The sequence below is a fragment of the Sus scrofa genome, chromosome 4 (genome assembly GCF_054392235.1).
Source record: "Sus scrofa isolate SSC_HxYL_T2T_F1_AM1 chromosome 4, Sscrofa_HxYL_maternal_Yorkshire_Landrace_v2.0, whole genome shotgun sequence".
Taxonomy (NCBI): domain Eukaryota; kingdom Metazoa; phylum Chordata; class Mammalia; order Artiodactyla; family Suidae; genus Sus; species Sus scrofa.
Window position 1 is genome coordinate 79,527,313 of NC_139386.1, and position 21,790 is coordinate 79,549,102.

Here is a 21,790-nt window from a genome sequence, read left to right on the forward strand (position 1 = left end):
ATTGTGAAGGCTCAGAATCAAGGTAAGTTCTTCACCTGCATAGCGGATGGTTTATTCTGGCAGGTGAAGGTAAGGGGAAAGTCTATACACTCAGACAAATACAAGTCCATAAGCATTTAGAGAGGGGCACGAAGAACCAAGTAAAATTCCTGCTATCGCCTCCCCACTCCCGCTGCGCCTGGAAGAGCACGGAAGGGGCAGTTTCATCCTGGAGGCTCTCTTTACACAAGCGCAGGCGAAAAAAAGCATAGATTGCTCTTAAAATGGCTTTAACGAACCTCCTCGGTTCCTCAATAACCAGAGTGATGGGAAGTCCAGACTGTCACTGTGGCTCTATTTCAGAGAGATCTGATTGAAATTTTCACAAGGGACTCAGCATCCTCCCGTGCGTGGCAAGTAGTTCCTCCACATCTAGAACTGATTTGAAAACCCAAATTCCGTCGACAAGACCAACGGACGCGGTGCAAACCCGCACCTACAGAGAACCCGGCTAGCCGGCCTGCCGCCAGGCCCTTGGGTCGCCCCGCCCCGAGGGAGGAGCCTTATAGCCCTCGCCCCGCCCCTTGCGTAACCCGGATACACACCCACGCTCCCCTTTCACCTTACGGCCGTTGGCTAACGTGGAAGCCAGACCCGCCGGCCGGCTAAGGGGCAGGGAGCGCGCTGCCTGGGCTAGTCGGGCGCGCGGAACGGCGGCTTTGAGGGCTTCTCCGCACAGCTCGGCCTTTCCCGGGAGCGGGCGATGGGGCGCGCGAGCGCCGAGGAGCAGGCGCCGGTGTAGTCCTCGCGGCGCCCGGCCCGGGATCGCGGCGGCGGAGGCGGCGCGGGGCGCGGGGAGGCCTGTGAGGGCCACCGCCCCGAGTGCCGGGCCTCCCGCGCCATGGCCCCCATGGGCATCCGCCTCTCCCCGCTGGGGGTGGCCGTGTTCTGCCTGCTGGGTCTCGGCGTGCTCTACCACCTCTACTCGGGCTTCCTGGCCGGCCGCTTCAGCCTATTCGGCATGGGCGGCGAGCCTGGCGGCGGAGCGGCGGGGCCCGGGGCCGCGGCTGACGGGGGCACGGTGGACCTGCGGGAGATGCTGGCCGTGTCCGTGCTGGCGGCCGTGCGCGGCGGAGACGAAGTGCGTCGGGTCCGCGAGAGCAACGTCCTCCACGAGAAGTCCAAGGGGAAGACGCGCGAGGGGGCCGACGACAAGATGACCAGCGGGGATGTGCTGTCCAACCGCAAGATGTTCTACCTACTCAAGACAGCTTTCCCCAACGTGCAGGTGGGTGTCGCGAGCGCGGGGCTGGGTGGGAGCGCGGGAGCCTGGGCTCGGGTCCGGGCGGGCAGACGCCTCCAACTGCCCAAGGCGGTAGGGCGCTGGCTCCCCCCTTCGCAGGTCGGGAGACGGAGACGCTCAAGTTGAGGTGCTCAAGGTCACACACAGCGTACGTGAAAGAGCTGGGTGAGGTCGCGGGTGGTCTGACTCAGGGCGCGTGCCCGTCTGGTCCCCCCGGGTGTACGCGCCCACTTGGTACCTAGGATCCGGAGTGCTTGGTTCTGGGCGGGCCCTGATGTCAGAAGGCTGAGAAAGTTAACTTCACTCCCTGCCGCAGACTCCTCTGTCAAAGGGAAGAATTGAACTGGAACCCCCAAGGCCCTCCAGCTTTGTTTAATTGTTGGAAGCGTCGTGACTGTAAAATACAGGTTTTTCTGGCAGACCTGCCAGGAGTCGAAGGCGGGAACTGTAGACGTCTTGCTGCAAGTACAAGTACTTGTGGAATTTCATGAGCTAGATAAACATTGAAACATGAACCCTGGCTTCTTTGGAAGATATCTGACCTTTAACTGTTGTTTTTGTAAGAGAGTATTGTCATTGTGGAATTACATATCTTGTGTAACCCTCTCTCTCCAGTCTGTTCTGTTACTGCTTTGGTTTTCTTTCTTTGTCTTTTTTTTTTTTTTTTTACTGCCCCCCTTTTTTTTTTCCTTTAAACATTTTTTTTTCAGTGGGAAGGAACTTTGGCTTTGATGTCATGAGCTTCTGGATACCAGATGTAATTGACACGATAATTCTCAAACAAAACATGCAAAATTTCAGGTTTTTCCTTTGCCTACCAAGCTTTAGCCATACAAACAATACTTGCATTTACATCTAGATGTGATAAGATGTGCTTGTAAAAGTTTTCTCACCTCTTGAAAGCACATAGTCTTTTTTAGAGTTTGTGGAAAAAAACAAATTTCAGAAAAGTTGCCATATAGGTGTAACAGAAGTAATAGTGACCATTTATTGAGTGTGTTTTAGGTGCCCAGATCCTGGCTACGCAGGACTTTACTTGATCCTCACAGTAACTTTAAGAAGTAAATTTTATTTATACCCTCTTACAAATGGGAGACCTGAAGCTCATAATACTCCACAGTGTACGTGGACTACTTTTAGGAGTCTACTTAAAACTTATACTGAATTTCCTGGGGAAAGTGTAAAATCGTAGATGTTTGGAAGCAATAATAGTGAAATATAGCAGCCAAGTTGAATTTTTTTAAAAGGCAATGACAAAAAAAATTCTGAAATAGTGAAAATGCATATCTATGTGTACATACATGTGTGTTCCCATGTGAACTCCACTCCACCCCACCTCTGCCAAAGCTTTGCCTTGGGTAGCTTCCACGGGATTCTGCATTTGTCTCTCCCTGATTAACAAATGCTAAGGGAATAGCTGCCAAAGGTGATGAGCTGCGTTTGGTTAAACATAGAAGCTAAGCTTTCAAATCCCAGATGTTGGAGTCTGCCTTTATGTAAAATAATTTGTTTTCTTATGACTGAAGGTTGGCATGTAGGTCTTTAGTGTTCATCTTGGCTGATGATGGGTAGAGTAGAGGAGGTTATGCTCATAGACAATGTGCCAAAGCAGGATGGTATCATGATGAGCCATCTCCTTTTGTCGGGACGCTGTTAGACTGGAGTCCAGATGCAGCCACCTAAGTAGACACTCAGCCCTAGAGTCTTTCCTTTCTTCCTTCTTCTCCAGCACCCAGATGTGCCGTCTTAAATGTCTGGTTGTTTTCGAAGCTGAAATTTTTTGCTAACGGTCTTAAGTCGAATCTCACTGAGTTTATGTCCTTACGGAAAAACAGCACTGAGAAGCCACAGCTACTCTTTTCTTTTATCCTGGTGCTCTGTGCGAATGGAGAGAGGCCTCTTTCTCCTTTGACTTTCCTGTCTAGTCAGAGGCTTGAGCTCACCTATCTAAGGTTCACTCCTTAGTTAAGAGGATATTCCCCATGTCACTCATTCTCAATTGGGGACAGTTTTGTCCTCCAGGAACATTTGGCAATGTCTAGAGATTTTCGGTTGTCACAACTGGAGTGGAATGCTATTGGCGTCTAGTAGGTAAACATCCCATAATGCACAGGACAGCCATCAATAATAAAGAATTATCTGGCCTGATTTTTCACTTGATGACCAGGTTGAGAAACCTTACTCTAAAGAAGTACACATTGTCGGAGTTCCTACCATGGCTCAGTGGAAACGAATCTGACCAGTAACCATGAGGATACAGGTTTGATCCCTGGCCTTGCTCAGTGGGTTAAGGCTCTGGTGTTGCCATGATCTGTGGTGTAGGTCGCAGATGTGGCTTGGATCCTGAGTTTCTGTGGCTGTGGCATAAGCCAGTGGGCTACAGCTCCAATTCTACCCCTAGCCTGGGATCCTCCATATGTCACAGGTGTGACTCTTAAAAAAAAAAAAAAAAAGGAAGTGTGTGTTTTCTTAAAGAAAACTCAGGTTTGGCCTATAGTCTCTGGATTCCCTTCCACCATCGGCCTTTCTTGTGTTTGGGATCTTGGGAAAACCTTCAGGGTAGCCCTTTCTTCCTGAACATTTTGGCCATGCTTCATTTCATTCTGTGAAGATCGTAGTAGCTGTGGCCATTTAACTGTTTCTTGTTGTATCCTTGTGGATAATGATGAAGATGAAGGCTGGAGGTAGTTTCTGCAGCCACAGTACAGCCAGATTTAGACTTAATGAATGGGGAGCTCTCTTTTTGAGGGGCTCCTGTCCTCAACTCATTAAAAGGTGTTGACATTAGTTTATTTGAAGATAAGGCATGATATTCCAGGCCAATAGGAGTTTTGCATCTTTGCCTTCTTTGACCTATGGGATGAGAGCTAAGCTCTTCTCTCTCAGCAGGAGTCCTCACTGGAAAAGCTGGAGAGGTGCTAACGTAGTAGACAGAACATTTGCCTTAACGTGTCCAATCACCAGGCTGGGTGATCCTGGCCGGTCATTTAACTTCTTTGAGCTACAGTTTCCTCTTCTGTAAAATCGAATAACTAGTAATTGGATAATTAGTGCAGGCATAGGCATTGCGCACACAGAAAAAAGCAAATTCAAAGGAGCAGGCCTAATCAAAGTAATACCAGTGTAGTTAATTCAAGTAGGCTGAAGAGTCTGAAACAGATGCATGACAGTGTGTGAGTGAGCACTTGGCTTTCCTAGTCAGGCAAGACACTGCCCTAGAGGCCCACTTCTTTGTCACCTCACCTAGATGACTGAGGTGACCTGCAAGGCTAAGAGATGCAGGAGCACCTATGTCAGGGCTCGGAGCTCATCAAAGGCTGCTCCTAAGCTCTTCACATTTGCCATCAGAAAGCCTGCCCATAAACTGCTGGGGACTCCTCACCTGCAGCCCCTTCACCAACTGGCCCATGGGCACACCTCACCCATATCACCCACCTGCCTTTGCCTGATTTTGGCATGTGCTCCCCCCACAGACCATGAGAGTGAGCCTTTGCAGATGGCTAGTGAACAAGTGCAGAAAGTCAGCATGACTCTGGGATTGGGAAGAAGCTCACAAAGTTGACTATTTCGGGGCACTAGCCTAGAGGAAACAAATAAGAGGCTCCCGGGACCTGGCTGGGTTTAGGGGATGGACATAAAGCAAACTGTAACAAGGGACGAGGAAGGTCAATATGTAATGATAAAAGGGTCATTTCACTAGGAGAACATAACAGTTGTAAATACCCATGCACCCAACATCAGAGCATCTGAATATATTAAGCAAATATTTCAGATCTGAAGGTAGAAACAGAGCAATGCAGTAATATAATAGTAGGGACTTCACTACCCCCACTTTCATTGATATTTTATCCACACAGATCATCAATAAAGCAATAATAGACTTGCCTAATTGACTGAATGGACCTGTCCCACACATACAGAACATTTCATCTGTCAGCAGCAGAACACACGGTTTTTTTTCAAACTCACATAAAGTATTTTCCAGGATAGATCACTCTTTAGGCCAGAATACAATTCTTAACAAATTGAAGAAGATTGGGATCATATCAGGCATCTTTTCTAACCACAGTGATGTAAAACCAGAAGTCAATAACAAGAGGAAAGCTGGAAAATATACAAATGTGTGAAAACTAATCAATACTCAGGAAAAAAAAAGGGGGGGAAATGCAAAAAGTATCTTGAAGTAATAAAAAAATAGAAGTAAAACATATCAAAGTTTATGGGATGCAGCAAAAGCAGTTCTAAGTGGGAAATTTATAGCAAAAAAAATAAAAAATAAAAAAGCCTACGTTAAGAAAAAAGCCCTAAATTATCAGGATGAAGAAATAACTAAAAAAAAAAGACTAGAAAAAGTAGAAAATATGAACTAAGAGCTATTTCTTTTATAAAAGTTAAAATTGACATTTAGTTAGATTAAGATAAGCGAATACTCAGATATATAAATTCAGAGTGAAAGCATGAACATTACACCTGATACTGCAAAACGCAAAGGAGCATAACAGACTACTATGAACAGGTAGGTATATGCCAGCTAATTGGATAACCTAGAACAAATGTGTATAAATACCTTAAAAAAAAAAAAAAAAGAAACTGCCAAGACCAATTAGGAAGAAATAGAATATCTGAACAGACTGCAGTTAGTAAGAAGGTTGAATCATTAATCAAAAAAATCTCCCACCAAAGACAATCCCAGGACCAGATGACTTCTCCAGTGAATTCCACCAAATATTTAATGAAGAATTAATTTCAGTTCTTCCTAAACTCACTTTATGAAGCCAGCTTTACCCTGATACCAAAGTCATACAATGATTCTACAAGAGGCAACATCCCTGATGAACATACATGCAAAAGTTCTCAACAGAACACTAGCAAACTGATTTCAGCAGCACGTTGAAAGGATTAAACAGCATTAAGTAGACTTTACCCTTGGGATGTAACTGTGGTTTAACATACACAAAGCAGTCAGGAGATATACCACAGGATGAAAGATAAAAATCTTAGGATTCATCATGTTTCCATGCTAAAAACTCAACGTAGTAGGTGTGGGAAGACTGTACCTCAGTGTAATAAAAGTCATATATGACAAGCCCACTGCTAATGTACTCAGTGGTAAAAGCTTTTAAGCCTTTCCTCTAAGTTCAGAAACAAGAAAAAGATGCTCACTGTTACCTTACCCATTCAACAGAGTGCTGTAAGTCCTAGCTAGAGCAATTAGGTATCTAAAAGGAATAAAATGCATCCACCTTGGAAAGGCAGAGGTAAAATTGCCTGTTTTCAGATGAGTTGATCTAACAGAAAACCGTAAAGATGCCAAATACTCTTGAACTAATAAAGTCAGTGAAGTTTCAGAATACAAAAGTTAATATCCAGAAATCAGCTACATTTCTACATGCTAAAAACAGCGAACTATCTGAAAGAGGAATTAAGAAATCAGTTTCATTTATAGTAGCATCAAAAACAATAAAAAATATGAATAAATTTAGCCAAAGGAGGAAAGACCTGTATGCTGAAAATTGGAAGACATTGGTGGAAGAAATTGAAGAAGATACAAATAAATGGAAAGATATCATTTGTCCTGGATTGAAATAATTAATGTTGCTGAAATGTCCATACTACTCAAAGCAATCTTCAGATTCAGTGCAGTCCTTATCAAAATTGCAATGGCATTTTGCAAAGAAACAGAAAAAACAATCCTAAAATTCATAGGGAACCACGAAAACCTTAGTAGCCTACCAAGTACAAAACTTCCTGATTTCATTTTAGTACAAAGCTGTAGTAATTATAACAATGTGGTAATGGCATAAAAACATCCACATAGACCAATGGAATTTAATACAGAGTCCAGGGATAATCCAACACATATGCATTCAGCCTATCTTTGACAGGTGGTAAGAACATACCATGGTGAAAAGATAGTCTGTTCAATAAATGATTCTGGGAAGACAGGTTATCCATATGCAAAAAAAAAAAAAATGAAATTGAACCCCTGTCTTAATACCAATCAACACAGTTTAACTCAGAATGCATTAAAGATTTAAATGTAACACCCGAAGCCATAAACTTCTTTAACATGGTCTTAATAATTTTTGGAAAAGGCACCAAAAAGCATGGAAAACAAAAGCAAAAACAAACAAGTGGGACAACATTAAACTCAAAAGCCTTTTTCCACAGCAAAGAAGACGTCAACTAAATGAGAAAGCAACCTATGAAATGGCAGAAAATATTTACAAACCATATTTCTGACAAGGGGTTTTATCTAAAATATATAAGGAAGTCATTCAACTCAGTAGCAAAAGAATAAATAATTCAGTTTAAAAAATAGATTAAGGACCCAAATAGACATTTTTCCAAGGAAGACATCTAATTAGCCATCTGATGTATGCAGAGGTGCTCAAAGTCACTAATCATTAGGGAATACAGATCAAAACCACAATGAGTTATCAACTCATACCTGTTAGGATTGTTTTTATCCAATAGATAAATGTTGGCAAGGATGTGAGAACTCTTTTATACCATTGATGGGAATGTAAATTGGTATAGCCATTATGGAAAACAGAATGGAAGTTCTTAAAGAAATTTTTAATAGAACTGCTATATGATCCAGCAGTCCCACGTCTGGATATATATCTGAATGAAATGACATCAGTGTCTGAAGGAGATATCTTTATTCCCAAGTTCATTGTAATGATATTCATGATAGTCAAGATATGGAAACAACAGATAGGGAAGTGTCCATTTGTGCATGAATGAATAAAGAAAATGTGTTGCCCTCCCTCTTCCATACACCCCCCCACACACACAAAATGGAATACTCTTCAGCCTTGAAAATGAAGTCCTACCATTTGGGACAACTTAGATTAACCTGGAGGGCATTATGCTAAGAAGTAAGCCAAACAGAGGAAGAAAAATATTGTATGGTATCACTTAAGTGTGTAATCTTAAAAAAAAAAAAAAAAAAAAAAAAGCCAAACTCGTAGATTGAGTATAATGGTGGTTGCCAGTGTCAAGGGGATGGGAGAAAAAGGGAGATGTTGGTCACAGTGTACAAACTTTCAGAGTACGTTCTGAGGATCTAATGTACACCAAGGTGACTGGTTTATAATACTGTATTATGTACATGAAATTTACTTTAGTATTCTCCCACAAAAGTAAATATATGAGGTGGTAGATAGGTGTAACTTATTTGTGGTCCTGACGTCACAGTGTTTGTGTGCATCAACTCATCATGTTGTACACTCTAAATACATTCAGCTTTGTCAGTTATCCCTTAGTGTAGCTGGGCAAAAAGCCAAAATATGTTAGGGAGAGTCACCCCACCATGATAGATGTCTATATAGATATACAGAAATAGAGATTTTTTTTTTCCCCTTCCTCCAAAACAGCTTGTTCTCTTTGCAAGAAGGGCTAAAACAACCAAACAAATAAACACTTTAATGATTTTTATTGAAGTTGCTTTAAATCTGTAGTTTACAGATGGGAGAATTGACATCCTTATTATTTTTAAGGTATATCACTTTTTATGTCCATTGTCACTTTTTCTTTTATAGTTACTTGTGTTTGATTCAGTGCTCATAATATTGTCAGTGCATTTTCACACTTAGATCTGCGATTTTTCCTAAATATCATTAAGCTTTAAATAGCTTTTTTCTTTAATATTTAGTTTCTTTTTTTTATTTCTCTATATTTGGATTCTCTGTCTTGTTTACACAGTAAGCTAAGCTGAAATATTAGATTGGAAAGCACTGGAAGGCGACATAGCTGAAATTTCTTTTGTAATATATTTTCACTTTGCAGTGAAATTCCTTGAAACAAAAATACTAATTTATCTACTTTCAATTTATGTGATTTTGTCAGAATTGTATTTCTTTTTTGTGTTCTTTCCAGGCAGTGATTTTTTTTACTTTAAAGATTTTTTTAACTGTCAACAATTTTTGATACAGATCAATACTGAGGAACACGTGGATGCAACTGATCAGGAGGTTATCTTATGGGATCGTAAGATCCCCGAGGACATCCTAAAGGAAATAGCCACTCCTCAGGAAGTACCAGCAGAAAGTGTTACTGTCTGGATTGACCCACTTGATGCTACACAGGAATATACGGGTAATTTTAAAATTAAAATGGATCTCAAACTTGAGATTGCCATTATGTAGCAAAGAACCAGAACAAGGACAGTGGTATATACCTGGTGGTATTCTGAACAACTTTTCCAATTAGATTTTAAGACAGAGAGCTGCATTAAAGCAGTGTGGTATGAAAATTCTGGAGTGGATCGGCTCTTCTCAACCTTTTTGCTCCCAGACCACTGTGTTATGGCATCCTCCTTGTGGTAGTGGCTCAGTCCATCAGTGAGTCTTCAGTGAAGGGAGGTTTTTAGCAGTCACGACAACAAAATGGTTCCTATTGGACAACTATTGATTGAAGTGTTTATTTTTATATCAATTTATATTTAGAGGTGCACATTATTGAGGTATTTATTTACATAGCCAGAATGCAATATTCACTTGTGATTTTGAAATTTAGATTTTATTGCATATGCAACTATTCTTGAAATTCAAAATTGTAAATCCTAGGCACCCAGGGAGCGAGTAAGTAGAAAAACAGAGAATGACTTCTTCCACCTCCTTTTTCTGTTCTTTTCACCTCGCCCCAGCTCCTGTTTCATTTCTGTGGATGCTCTCCCATGCGTTATTTCTTAGAGTAGCAAATTTCTGCTTTGCCTTTGTTCTCATGATGTATATGACAAAGCTGATTGTGTATATATTTGCCCTTTGGCATTCTCTGCACTTTGGAGCTTCTGCTTTTTAACCTCTGTATTCCAGTGCTTAAGCACTGAACTTGACGCAAAATAGACACTCAGTAGGTGACTATGTGGAGAACAGGGAGAAGACACTAGATGTATATATCTAACAATAACTGAAATTATAAAACAATGTCTCACAGGAATAGATAATAGAAATATGAAATATTGAAGGGTTTATGAAGTATTTACTAGACTGAGATTATATAATTTTGATCATATAATAGTGGTAATGTTTAGTGAGTATGTCCCTTGTATAGGGACTATTCTAAGGGCTTGAAACTTGATTTTCAAATCAATCCTAAAATTATTTTAATAATAATTCTTTTCTCTCTCTCATAGAGGATCTTCGAAAGTATGTTACTACTATGGTATGTGTGGCTGTAAACGGTAAACCTGTGCTAGGAGTGATACATAAACCGTTTTCTGAGTATACAGGTAAGAAATAATGCTGGTGCTTCTAAGAGTTAATGTTATGACATCATTTTTCTGTGGTACTGACTTTCCTTGGGAATCTCACCTGAGCTCAGTAATTACCAAGATCAGTCGCTTAACCTACCTCATTCCTTCACTGGGTATGGTGAGGGTTTTTATTGTTGATATGAATAATATATGGCAAAGCAGAGGTTTCTACACTTGCTTTAGAGGATAGAAAGTGTGTTCAGTGAAGATGAGCGGTTTTTAGTGTGTTAGGGACCCAGTTGGGCCTGGACTCCTCAGCAGCTGAGGTCTTCTCTGTTTCTGTCCTCCTGCTTCTGGGGATAAGGTCCAGGGCTCTCACACACTGGTGCGCATTCTGAGATCACCATGAAGTGGCCTTAGCCACACCTGCTGTCATATCGGGACACAAGCAAATGAGCTTGATGGTGTGATGAAGGGCAGGGCCGTCTCAGCATCACAGTCGGGCAGTATCACTATGAAAGTCCTCATAATCAGGCTCGTCCCTGTGGGCCTGGATGCCTTTCAGAGCTTGTTTAGACCCTTGCTGTCCCCCCTTCTTGATGCAGTCATGTTTGCTAGGTTCCTGCAGGTGGCGGGTCAAATCCATGACAGTTGTGTTGGGAGTGGGAATATGGAAGACCAAGCCAAAGAGCTTGCTGTTCAGCTCAGGAATGGCCTACTCAAAGCCTACCAGTGCTGGTGGTAGTGGGACGACATTTTGGTGTCACACAGCCATTATGCTGCCCTTTGTCAGAGGCTCATGATGGTCTTCCAGTTACTGTGGTGTTCTCACTGTGGGTTATAGTCCACAGCGACACCATGCATGTTCATTGTGGAGAACTGAGAGAAGCAGTTAGTGTTATGAGCAGTACTGCTGATAGTCTGAAAGGACTCATGCTTTTTACTGGTGACTCCCATCAAAGACATGGGGCTTTTGACTCTGTTCTTCTCCAAGGTGAACTGGGACAAAGAAAGCACAGAAAAATTGATATCAGAGAAGCAGACAGATTCACATTCTTCAGGCCCTGGTTTCCACATCTGTTCATGTTAGAAAGGAAAATGGGGATAATAAATGCCCATCTTTAAAAACTTTTATTCCTTAAGAATATATTTTCCCCCATGGGCTTATCCCTGAAGATAAAGCACCCCAAAGTCTCTAACTTAGGACCGAGTTGTGTTCCAAAAACATTTTTGTATGTTAGTAACAAAATGCCCGGGACCTCAGTGATGCAGCAGCCTTGCCTACTGTGTGGAACCTCAGGTGCCTGCTGGTCAGCAGACATTCCGAAAGCTCGATACACTCTTAACTAGGTTGTGGGTGGGCCTTCCATTCCTGCATCGAAGGTTTATTTGACTTATGCCCTCTTTGGGGGCTGTTGTTCTCAGATCCACACTGTATATTGATGTGGGTAGAATACAAACTGTCAAGTCTTGTGTGTTTACCAGAATGTAGCTACACGTGCCTGTAATGGGAGCTAGATTTTATTGTTGTTAGTAGCAGTTGGAACAAAGCTGATCAAAATTCTTAGCAGACTTAATTAGAATGAGTTCACTGAGTGAAATTCTTAGAAGCAGGGGATATTCGAGTAGTACATTTTGTAATGAAGCAGTGTATAAAGGTGTAAGTCAGTGTAGCATAGCCGCTCAGTGGAAATTCATAGCCATTAAAAATACGTTATAAAGTCTGAAGTCTGTGTAGCAAAGTACCAACCACTCTATTTTCTATAGGACTTTTTTTTTTAGCATCTCTTACAGGTACAGTAAAGGTATTGTTAGCTGTTATTTTAGCTTATCACTACACCTTATTATCATCCTTATTCACTTAATATTTATTTAAGAACCTACTGTATTTTTTAAGGTGCTTGAAATAATTTTGTCCATATAAAGGTTATGACTGAATTACTGAGTTTATGTGACATGAAATACACTTTTAAAATACTAAATTAGTGGAGTTCCTGTCATGGCTCAGCAGTTAATGAACCCGACTATCTTCCATGAGGACACAGGTTCAATCCCTGGCCCCTCTCAGTGGGTTAAGGATCCAGCGTTGCCGTGAGCTGTGGTGTAGATCACAGACACAGCTCGGATCTGGTGTGGCTGTGGCTGTGGTGTAGACCAGTGGCTACAGCTCTGATTTGACCCCTAACCTGGGAACCTCCATATGCTGTGGGTGTGGCCCTAAAAAAAAAGAGATAAAAATAAATAATAACATTAAATTAGTAATTCTTATCTAAAATCATTGATACTATACTGATATGCTGTCTTTATTCTTTTACACAATACTGACCTCTAGAGATATAGTATTGTAAATTCATGTCTCAAACCGTGTTTTTTGATCCTCTCCAGAAAGAATTTAGAGGAATATTTGTTTTTCACTTGTTATTTTACTTCTATATTGAGTAATTTCAAAAATCCAGAATTATAATGAATTTTTATATGCTGTAAATTTAACAGTTGCTATCCTTCTTATGTATTTGCTTTTATTTATTTATTTGCCTAGGTATTTTAATAAAGAAAATTAAAAGGATCATGACATTTAACCCCTATATACTTAAGTATGCGTCGCTAAAAATAACGTTCTAATCAAAAACATTATTAATGTAATAGTCAAATTAACAATTATTCATAATTGATCCAATAGTCACATATCTCCCAGTTGTTCCTAAAGTGAATTTTATAATGGGTTACTTCAGACCAAGGTCCAGTCACGTGACAAACATTTCTTTTGGTTGTTAGGTTGCTATGTTAAATTCTTTCAATCTGGAGTTCCCGTCGTGGTGCAGCAGAAACGAATCCAACTAGGAACCATGAGGTTGTGGGTTTGATCCCTGCCCTCAGTCAGTGGGTTAAGGATCTGGCGTTGCCATGAGCTGTGGTGTAGGTCGCAGACGCGACTCGGATCCCGCGTTGCTGTGGCTTTGGCATAGGCTGGCAGCTGCAGCTCTGATTCAACCCCTAGCCTGGGATCCTCCATATGCCAAGGGTGTGGCCCTAAAATGACAAAAAAGACAAAAAAAAAAAAAAATTCTTTCAATCTGGGAACAGCCTCCAGTCCCCTTTTTACCTGTGACATTAACTTGAAGTAATCAGGACACTTGTCGTAGAAGGTCCTATTAATAAGATGGTTCAGGTGATTATGAGCAAACTTCTTGGTTATAAAATTATTTTGATTTTCTTTCTATCAGCAGACAATTTGGGGGGTATTTTGGCATCTTTGGAGATCAGGATTCCACTAAACCTCTTATATACTAGTTTTAGGATCTATTTAAGATGTGAAATGGTATTTTCTAATTCTCTTGCTTTTTTTTCTATTCATGTTAGCTGAAGTTCTATAGAGAAATTTCTACATCAACTTGGGGTTATTTATTTATCCTGAATGTAGTTCCTACCCAAAGACAGGTTACTCTTCCTTTATCAGTTTTCAAGTAAAAAGGGTAAAAATTACTTCCAGTGCAAATAAATGTTATTTTGGGAGGGAAGAGTAGGATTTTCTCTCTTTTTTTTTTTTTTTTTTTTTTTGATGTCCTTATGACTTCATTTATATGTATTTTATATTTATTTTTATATATACAGTGTGATTCAAACTGCAGTTATTATTTTTTAAGTTCAATTTGTTTTTCTTATTGCATTTTCACTAACATTTTTTAAATACCACTGTATAGTCATTTTCTTGAGGTATTGTCTGTTCTCTCCTATGAGCAACAGTTAAATTAGCTTATTTTGTCCTCCTTGACCAACTGTCTCATTTTAGTCAGTCATATTTTCTTTGATGTTTATCTTTCTACTGTACTCTTCAGCTCTTCAGATTTATTTACTTGTTTTGCCTTTTTTTTTTTTTTTTTTTTTTTTTGGTCTTCTTAGGGCCGCACCTGCCGCATATGGAGGTTCCCAGGCTAAGGGTTGAATCGGAGCTACAGCTGCCGGCCTACACCACAGCCACAGCCACGCCAGATCCGAGCCGCATCTGCGACCTACAGCACAGTTCATGGCAAAGCCCTGAGCGAGGCCAGGGATCAAACCCGAAACCTCAGGGTTCTTAGTGGGTTCGTTTACACTGCTCCACCACGGGACCTCTTCAGCTCTTCAGATTTAAATGATGTCTTCCAGCTCTCACTTCTCAATGAGATGACACTTCTACACATTTATTCCTATTGTCGGCTTTCTCTTAAATCCACAGTTACACTTATCCAGTGCTTATTACCAGCAGTGCTTTTGCTGAGAGCCCTTCTGTCATTCTTGCGTTAGATAAAGCTTGTCCTCTAGTAGATTACTGTAGCAGAGCTGGCTCGTGGATGTGCTGTTACCTGATTTCTTATGTGGTAAAAGCTTTTTCTCTAGTGTTTCTACTTGGAACTACTTGCCTAGTTATAAAACCTCTTTATTTTAAAACTATATTTGTTTCCTAGGTGAGTTAGAATAAATGACCACAGACTGGGTGGCTTAAAACAATTGAAACATACTCTCTTGCACTCCTGGAGGCCAGAAGTCTGATGCCAAATTATTGGCAGTATCACACTCCTGAAAGCTCAAGGGAGGAATCCTGCCTTGTCTCTTCTGGCCTCTGTGGCCTCAGGCCTTCCTTGGTGCTCCTTGGTCTGCAGACGCTTCCTCTCATCCCTGCCTCCACCTTTACTTTCTCCTGGTCTCTGCATTTTCTGCCCCCACCCCCTCACCATAAGGATGCCAGTCATGGAATTTAGGGTTTACCCCAATCCATCGTGATGTCAGCTTTACATATGCAAAGACCCTAATTCCAAATACGGTGAGGACGCAGGCCTGAATTTTGGTAAGACATCATTCAACCCACTCTATACCCGTTTTTCTTGGTTACATGTTGAACTGGTGTGATCTTTGTTGATATATACTGAATTTTGACAAAAAGGCTGATAACATGATTTTCTTTTCTTTGTAAGTAACCTGGTCTTTTTTTCCTGGAGTGCCAAAGAACGTTACCTTTAGAGTCTCATAATAGAACTGTGATGTATGTCAGAGTGGGCGTTCTGGGCAGATGTCTACATGTTATGTCTCAGTGTGGACATTTAGGTTCTCTTTATCTCAAGGACATTTTCTTGAGACCTAATGTAAAGATTAGTTCTGTTTCATCCTTGTGTTTTTCTGTTTCATGGACTCCTGATGTGTGTATGTTGACTCTTCTTTCACTGGCTTCCATACGGATCATTTTTACTCTGGTCCCTTTTATCTCTTTACCTGTTTCACTTATTTTTTGCCTTTCTTATTGCTTCCTATGCCTTTAGACAACTCTGTTTTCTCTTGTGTCACCTGTGATTTAGTGCTAATTTCCAAGTAGCCTGAACTGTTTTAATCTTCATTCCCTGCGTTTTCTTCCTTTTCAATGGACTTTGCAGTTCTGCGTATTGTGTTCCTATTTGAACTAGCTGCTGTGGGCCTGGGGGGAGGGTGGTGACAGGTAAGGGGTTTGGGTAATTCTCAGTTCAGGTTCAGGAGCTTTCTTTGCTGTTAGAGTGAGGAAAGCATTATCTTTATCATTAGGCATCTTTTTGTATTTGTTTTTACATTTTTCTTTCTTGTTTGATCCTTTCTTGTCTCTGTAGGGCCCTTATTTTCAATCCCTTTCTTTTTCTAACTTCCATTTTCTGTCTTTTAAATTGTCTCTCTTAGAGAGGGGTCCTAAAAGATGTCGTACTTTGTCCACTATGCTCTTGGAGACTTCACTTTTGGTTCCATGTTGCTGTCCTAATTCTGCCACCACCGAGAGTCCCCCAACCTCTGGGAACGTCCGTGTGGCTCCTGGGTATTCCCCACACTGGGGGTGGCTGCAGCACCTGCTCTGTTGATCTTCCATAGCTACTCCCCTTCCTTCTGATGAATCTGTACTTGTAGCTGTCCTCTGTCTCCTCATGCTTTAAGTGTCAGTTAACTTGTTCTCCTTGATGCTGTGTATAATTTTTGGAAAGAAGTGTAAGAAGGCTTGAGAGACTGCCATCAACTTGGGGGACTCAGAAACCTAGACTCTGTTAATTTTTAAATGTTTTTCTGCGGCCAGGAGTAAGTGCTAATGCAGCTGCTTTATTGCTAGCCCTGGTGGACTCTCTTTTGTCCCATGGTGAGAGACTACTAAAACAGTAACTCATTGGGATAATTCTGAGTAAGTTTGTTTTCTTGTATAGTTTGGTAGTCAGTAAAGGAAATTTCCAAGCCAAGAAAAACATTTCAGGCCTCCTCTGAGATCTCCTCACCTTCTTAAACATTTCTGGTCTATTTTGAAATCCAGTGCCTTTTCTTTTTCTACTCTCTGATGTAGCAGATATGTAAACCTAACTCACCTACCTCTTTAACTGTTTTATGTTTATAAAGCTCCTTAGGAGATTAAGCCATTGTATAATCGAAACTGAACATATGAGAAGAAAAGATAGCTTAGAAGAAAAGAGTGTTTTAAGTTTTGTGTAGCCATGGTGATTAGTTGTGCTTATGCATACGTTGCCACAGGTTGGGTTGCCCAGGAATCCGACTTTGGGATGGAGATGAGCAGGGTGGGATGTTTCCTGGAGAATGTGCCCTGGGGGTCAGATCTGTGGAAGGGAGGGGAGGAAGGGGAGAGTAGTCCCAGTGAGGACCAGGAGCTCTGGAGCCGGTGGTGCTTAAGCCAAGTACTGCACAGTCCCCCTTGCTGCCTGAGCAGGACTGCATACCCACCTTAACTTTGTCTTCATTTATGCCTATTGTGAAAAACAGACAAGCCAGCACATTACTGTTGTGTTTAGGAAAAAAACCCAAAGTATGGTAATTCTTTAGAAAAAGGCTTCTTTCAGCCACTCTTGGTACTTGGAGTTCTAGTTTTAAAAGCGTCAGTGCCATCACTGGCTATCATGTTTGCTTTTGCTTTCCAGCATGGGCGATGGTTGATGGCGGGTCGAACGTGAAAGCCCGCACTTCTTACAATGAGAAGACCCCCAGGATCGTTGTGTCTCGCTCGCATTCGGGGATGGTCAAACAGGTTGCCCTTCAGACTTTCGGGAACCAGACCACAATCATCCCGGCCGGCGGTGCAGGTACGTTCCTGCTCCCCTGCGCTGCCTGCCCCTGCCCCCAACATGGCCAGAGCTGCTTGGGAAGACAGTGAGTGGACCCGGGGCTTTCAGGGTGGGCACAGTCTCCCACTCACTTCTGTCTAGAGTGGGATCCAGGGCCCACACACACCCCCTTGTTAGAGATAATCTCAGAATAGCAACAGCCTCACAGCGGTGGCTGCTCTGCCTCCAGTGCTGCAAAAGCATGTGTGTCGTCAGGGGTGGTTCTGTGTCTGGTCTGATTTTGAGGTACTTGTCCTGTTAGGTAACTGTAGGAACATCGAGAGGGAAGGAAAGATCAAGCATGTCACAACACTCACGTGGCAGCTGGACCCTGGGACTGGGCCTCAGTGATCTTAGCATGACTGACCCCTCAGTCTTGTTAGCCCCCAAGCTCCAGCCTGCGTGACTGTGATGGAGCCAAGTCCGGGCCCACCGCTGGATGTACGCCCGCCCGCTTCCTCTGTCACCTGTGCTGCAGCTCAGAATCAGCTGACTTCTTCCAAAAGGCCAGATAGTAAATATTTTAGGCTTTGTGAGCCGCATAGGATCTCTCATGTGTACTATTATTTGATTTTTTTTTACCACCCTTCAAAAATACAAAAAAATATAGCTTGAAGACCGACAAAAACAGGCCAGGGCCTGGAATTAGTGTGTGGGCCGCTTATGCACCCTTGTTTTGAGGGCTGTTTAATAGGACAGACATGTTTAAATTCAAATAAATAGCATATTATAGTCAGAAACATTTGTATTTGAAAACTTTTTCAGCACAGTAATAAAGGGAGAAGTGATGCTTACTAATTTTAAGTCTGAAAGTTTTAGTTGACTGATGGCATAGACATGCCTTTCTTAACATGACTGTTGTTTTCTCACGGGCTCTCAGGTTGGTTAGGAAAAGGTGGTGCTCAGAATTCCCATTAGGATTGGGATCCAACTAGATTTTAGACCCAGTTTCTTTTGGGTTTGTTTTATTACTTTATTTTAAAAATTCTACCTCACTACTGAAAAAGACTCAAGATAGCAGCATTATTTTGTGCTTTCTTCATTCAAAGCCAGCCTTCCTGGATACTCAAGGGAAACCTGTAGGTGTTTAGTTTTAGCATAATATTCCCTAGAAAGCAATTCATACTGAGTGTATCATCCCATGGAAAACAACCACAAGTAGATTTCAATTTTAAACATTATAGGTACATTTTTTGTTTATATTTGAGGATAGATGAATAAGATACTTTGCCATATTTTTTTGCTCATTTGGGTTTTTTGTCTATACTGTTACTTTAAAATAAACTATTTTAAAATAAGTTTAGACTTAGCAGTTGCAAAGATAGTACAAGGAGCTCCCACACACACTGCACTGTTATTTTAACATTGTACTCAGAAGAGTCATCTCCTTTCATTAATCTTTTTTTTTTAATGATTTTTATTTTTCCCATCGTAGCTGGTTTACAGTGTTCTGTCAGTTCCCTACTATACAGCAAAGTGACCCAGTCACACATACATGTATGCATTTTTTCTCACATTGTCATGCTCCATCATAAGTGACTAGATATGGTTCCCAGTGCTACATAGCAAGACCTCTTTCCTTATCCATTGCCTTTCTTTCTTTCTTTTTTTTTTTTTTTTTTGGTCTTTCTTTGTCTTTTCTAGGACTGCACTCATGGCCTATGGAGGTTTCCAGGCTAGGGGTCTAATCTGAGCTATAGCTGCCAGCCTACACCATAGCCACAGCAATGCAGGATCCAAGCTGCATCTCTGACCTACACCATAGCTCACGGCAACGCCAGATCCTTAACCCACTGAGCTCTGCCATGGATTGAACCCACAACCTCGTGGTTCCTAGTTGGATTTGTTAACCACTGAGCCACAACAGGAACTCCATCCACTGCCTTTCTTTAAATCTTTTAAGCAGTAACCTAAATTCTGTTCTATCTTGTAGGTTACAAAGTTTTAGCACTCTTGGATGTGCCTGATAAGAGTCAGGAAAAAGCTGATCTGTATATCCATGTGACATATATCAAAAAGTGGGATATATGTGCTGGCAATGCCATCTTAAAAGCCCTCGGGGGGCATATGACGACGCTGAGTGGTGAAGAAATCAGCTATACCGGCTCTGACGGCATCGAAGGAGGGCTCCTCGCCAGCGTCAGGGTGGATCACCAGGCTCTGGTCAGGAAGCTCCCCGATCTAGAGAAGACGGGACATAAATAAGCAAAGCCCGTTAAGGTCCCAGCCCTCCAGAGCTGGACAGTCAGCTGAAACACTGGAGGCTTCAAAGCGATGGTGAAGACTATGCATGGTTAAGGCCAGCCTGAACTTTCGGAAGTATTTATGAAGCATCAGAGACTTCTCTTCCCTATTAAGAGGATGCAAGATCAGGGAAGATGGGTTGCTTCGTGTCTCAAGTATTGTCTTTATTTTTGAGACTATTTTCGTACAGTTGTCATACACAAGGAGCATATATAATATATATTTGTGAGTTAAAACCTATAGCTGAGTCTACGTTGTTACGAGTCACCATTTTCACACAATATCATGAATCTTCACTGTTGGTACCTTCGTATAGAATTGGGATGAAGAAAGGATTGATTTTGTGTAGCTGTTTAATATTACTTTACGGTTATATCTCATTGAAAATAAAATAGTTGGGGGTTTTTACCTCTAATTCAGATGGAAAGCACAAGAAGCTACAAATTCATTAATATGCAACAATTGCTCTATTTATCTGTTACTGAATATTTCTCATGGATTAAAGTAGAAAAACTTGTTTTTTTTTTTTTCCTTTGAAATTTTAATAACAGGTTCACCAGCTAGTAGAAAATATAGCTATATGATGGTTCCGTTGTAATTGTAATTTCTGTGTGTGTGTGTTAGGTTTTGTTCTTATAGAGAAAAGTGTGCTTGTATCTCTGGGTTCAGCATCCCTGTCATCCTGCCGATGGTTTTCACTTGCCCTGTGCACAATGCGTGGTTCCATCCTTTCCCTCTTAACTGGCGTTTAGTTCCTAACTTGTAAGATTTGGATTGAGGTTTCACAGTTGGCATTAGAATTTTGGTACATTTTCTCATGAGGGATAAAATATGCTATAAGGCATTATAAAAATATAAGGCATTCTTTTTTAACTGAAAGTTATTTGACATTAACATGAATCAAGCTAGCCTTCATTATTTTCAAAAGCTTTGTTTTAGTACTTTTTAAAAAATTTACCAGGTTTATATCTGGAGATTCTCTCTTCATCAAGAAGTTAAGATTGCTTTTGCCATGGTTACTTTAACCGTAAATAAATGGATCTAACCTAACCAGACTCTCAAAGTAGTAACTTTTGAGGTACTTTTTTTCCCCCTTCAGATTAAAAGAAATGAAGATGGAAGTTATTTATGATGAGATGTTCTCCTGTTCAGATGTGCCAAATCTGGTGAGAGAAAAGGTTATGACACCCACTATGTTGCTGTGATCTGAACCTTGCTTTGTGAGCTGCCTTTGGAGGGTGTCTGATCTCCCTCAGTGTGGAATCCGGGCCTTCGTGTTAAAAAACACCAGCATTTCATGTGACTTTGTCTGCTCGCATTCCATTACACTCTGACAGGGGAGGAACTTCTTAGGCTTTCATGGTTTCTTCTTTTCTCTCTTCTTTTTTTTTTCTTTTTCTCTTTAAAATGTTTTACCCTAAATCAACTTTCTGTGTATTTTACTATCTTGGAGGTAAAGACTGACCAAGCCATAGGCACCCTCATCTAGTAGAAAATGCACACTTCCTGAGGCTTGCACGTCACACTGTGCAAAGTCCTTTTATTCCTCACGGGGGACCAGAGCAAGTGCGATGCACACGTGCCCATCCAGTCTGCAGCATGCGGTCATGGGCAGGGGCTTTGTTCATGAATATTCATTGTAAGTTTGGGTAGTTGGAATACTTGATATTTAAGCAGGACTTTGGAATTCTGAACAGAATATTAGAGACTTCATCTTTTTACTTTGTTCACAATATGATAAGGAAATCCTTTCTCGGGAGAGATGGCAAAAGCATTGCTGTTTGCACAGAGTCCCATGGTATAAGCATTTGTTTTCATTGTAGTATGTCCAACTTAGGCAAACGGGACTGGCATCTTAGCAAGCATGGTTGCTTTGGTTTTTTAATTTTATTAATCCGCGTGTAGATAATGGCTTTGTGAAGGGCTTGTGTGCAAAAATTGATATTGACTGATAGTTAAATGCATTATTTT

At 41.3% G+C, this 21,790-nt stretch overlaps 1 protein-coding gene across 1 annotated transcript; it reads left to right on the top strand.

Moving 5' to 3' along the window:
* The first annotated feature begins 605 nt into the window (after window positions 1-605).
* BPNT2 (3'(2'), 5'-bisphosphate nucleotidase 2) lies at window positions 606-20,334 on the top strand. Its single transcript, NM_001243632.1, has 5 exons — window positions 606-1,267; window positions 9,223-9,385; window positions 10,425-10,520; window positions 17,393-17,554; window positions 19,509-20,334. Exons 1-5 carry the CDS (start codon window positions 881-883, stop codon window positions 19,778-19,780), a joined length of 1,080 nt encoding a protein of 359 aa, NP_001230561.1. The 5' UTR covers window positions 606-880; the 3' UTR covers window positions 19,781-20,334.
* Window positions 20,335-21,790: the final 1,456 nt, after the last annotated feature.

What these genes read in the sequence shown, in the direction of transcription:
- BPNT2 (NM_001243632.1), top strand. Translation starts at nt 881, where the DNA reads ATGGCCCCCATGGGCATCCGCCTCTCCCCGCTGGGGGTGGCCGTGTTC. An exon ending in CAGCTTTCCCCAACGTGCAG is followed by an intron (nt 1,268 to 9,222) that starts GTGGGTGTCGCG and finishes TTTTTGATACAG; the next exon opens with ATCAATACTGAGGAACACGT. An exon ending in CATCCCGGCCGGCGGTGCAG is followed by an intron (nt 17,555 to 19,508) that starts GTACGTTCCTGC and finishes TCTATCTTGTAG; the next exon opens with GTTACAAAGTTTTAGCACTC.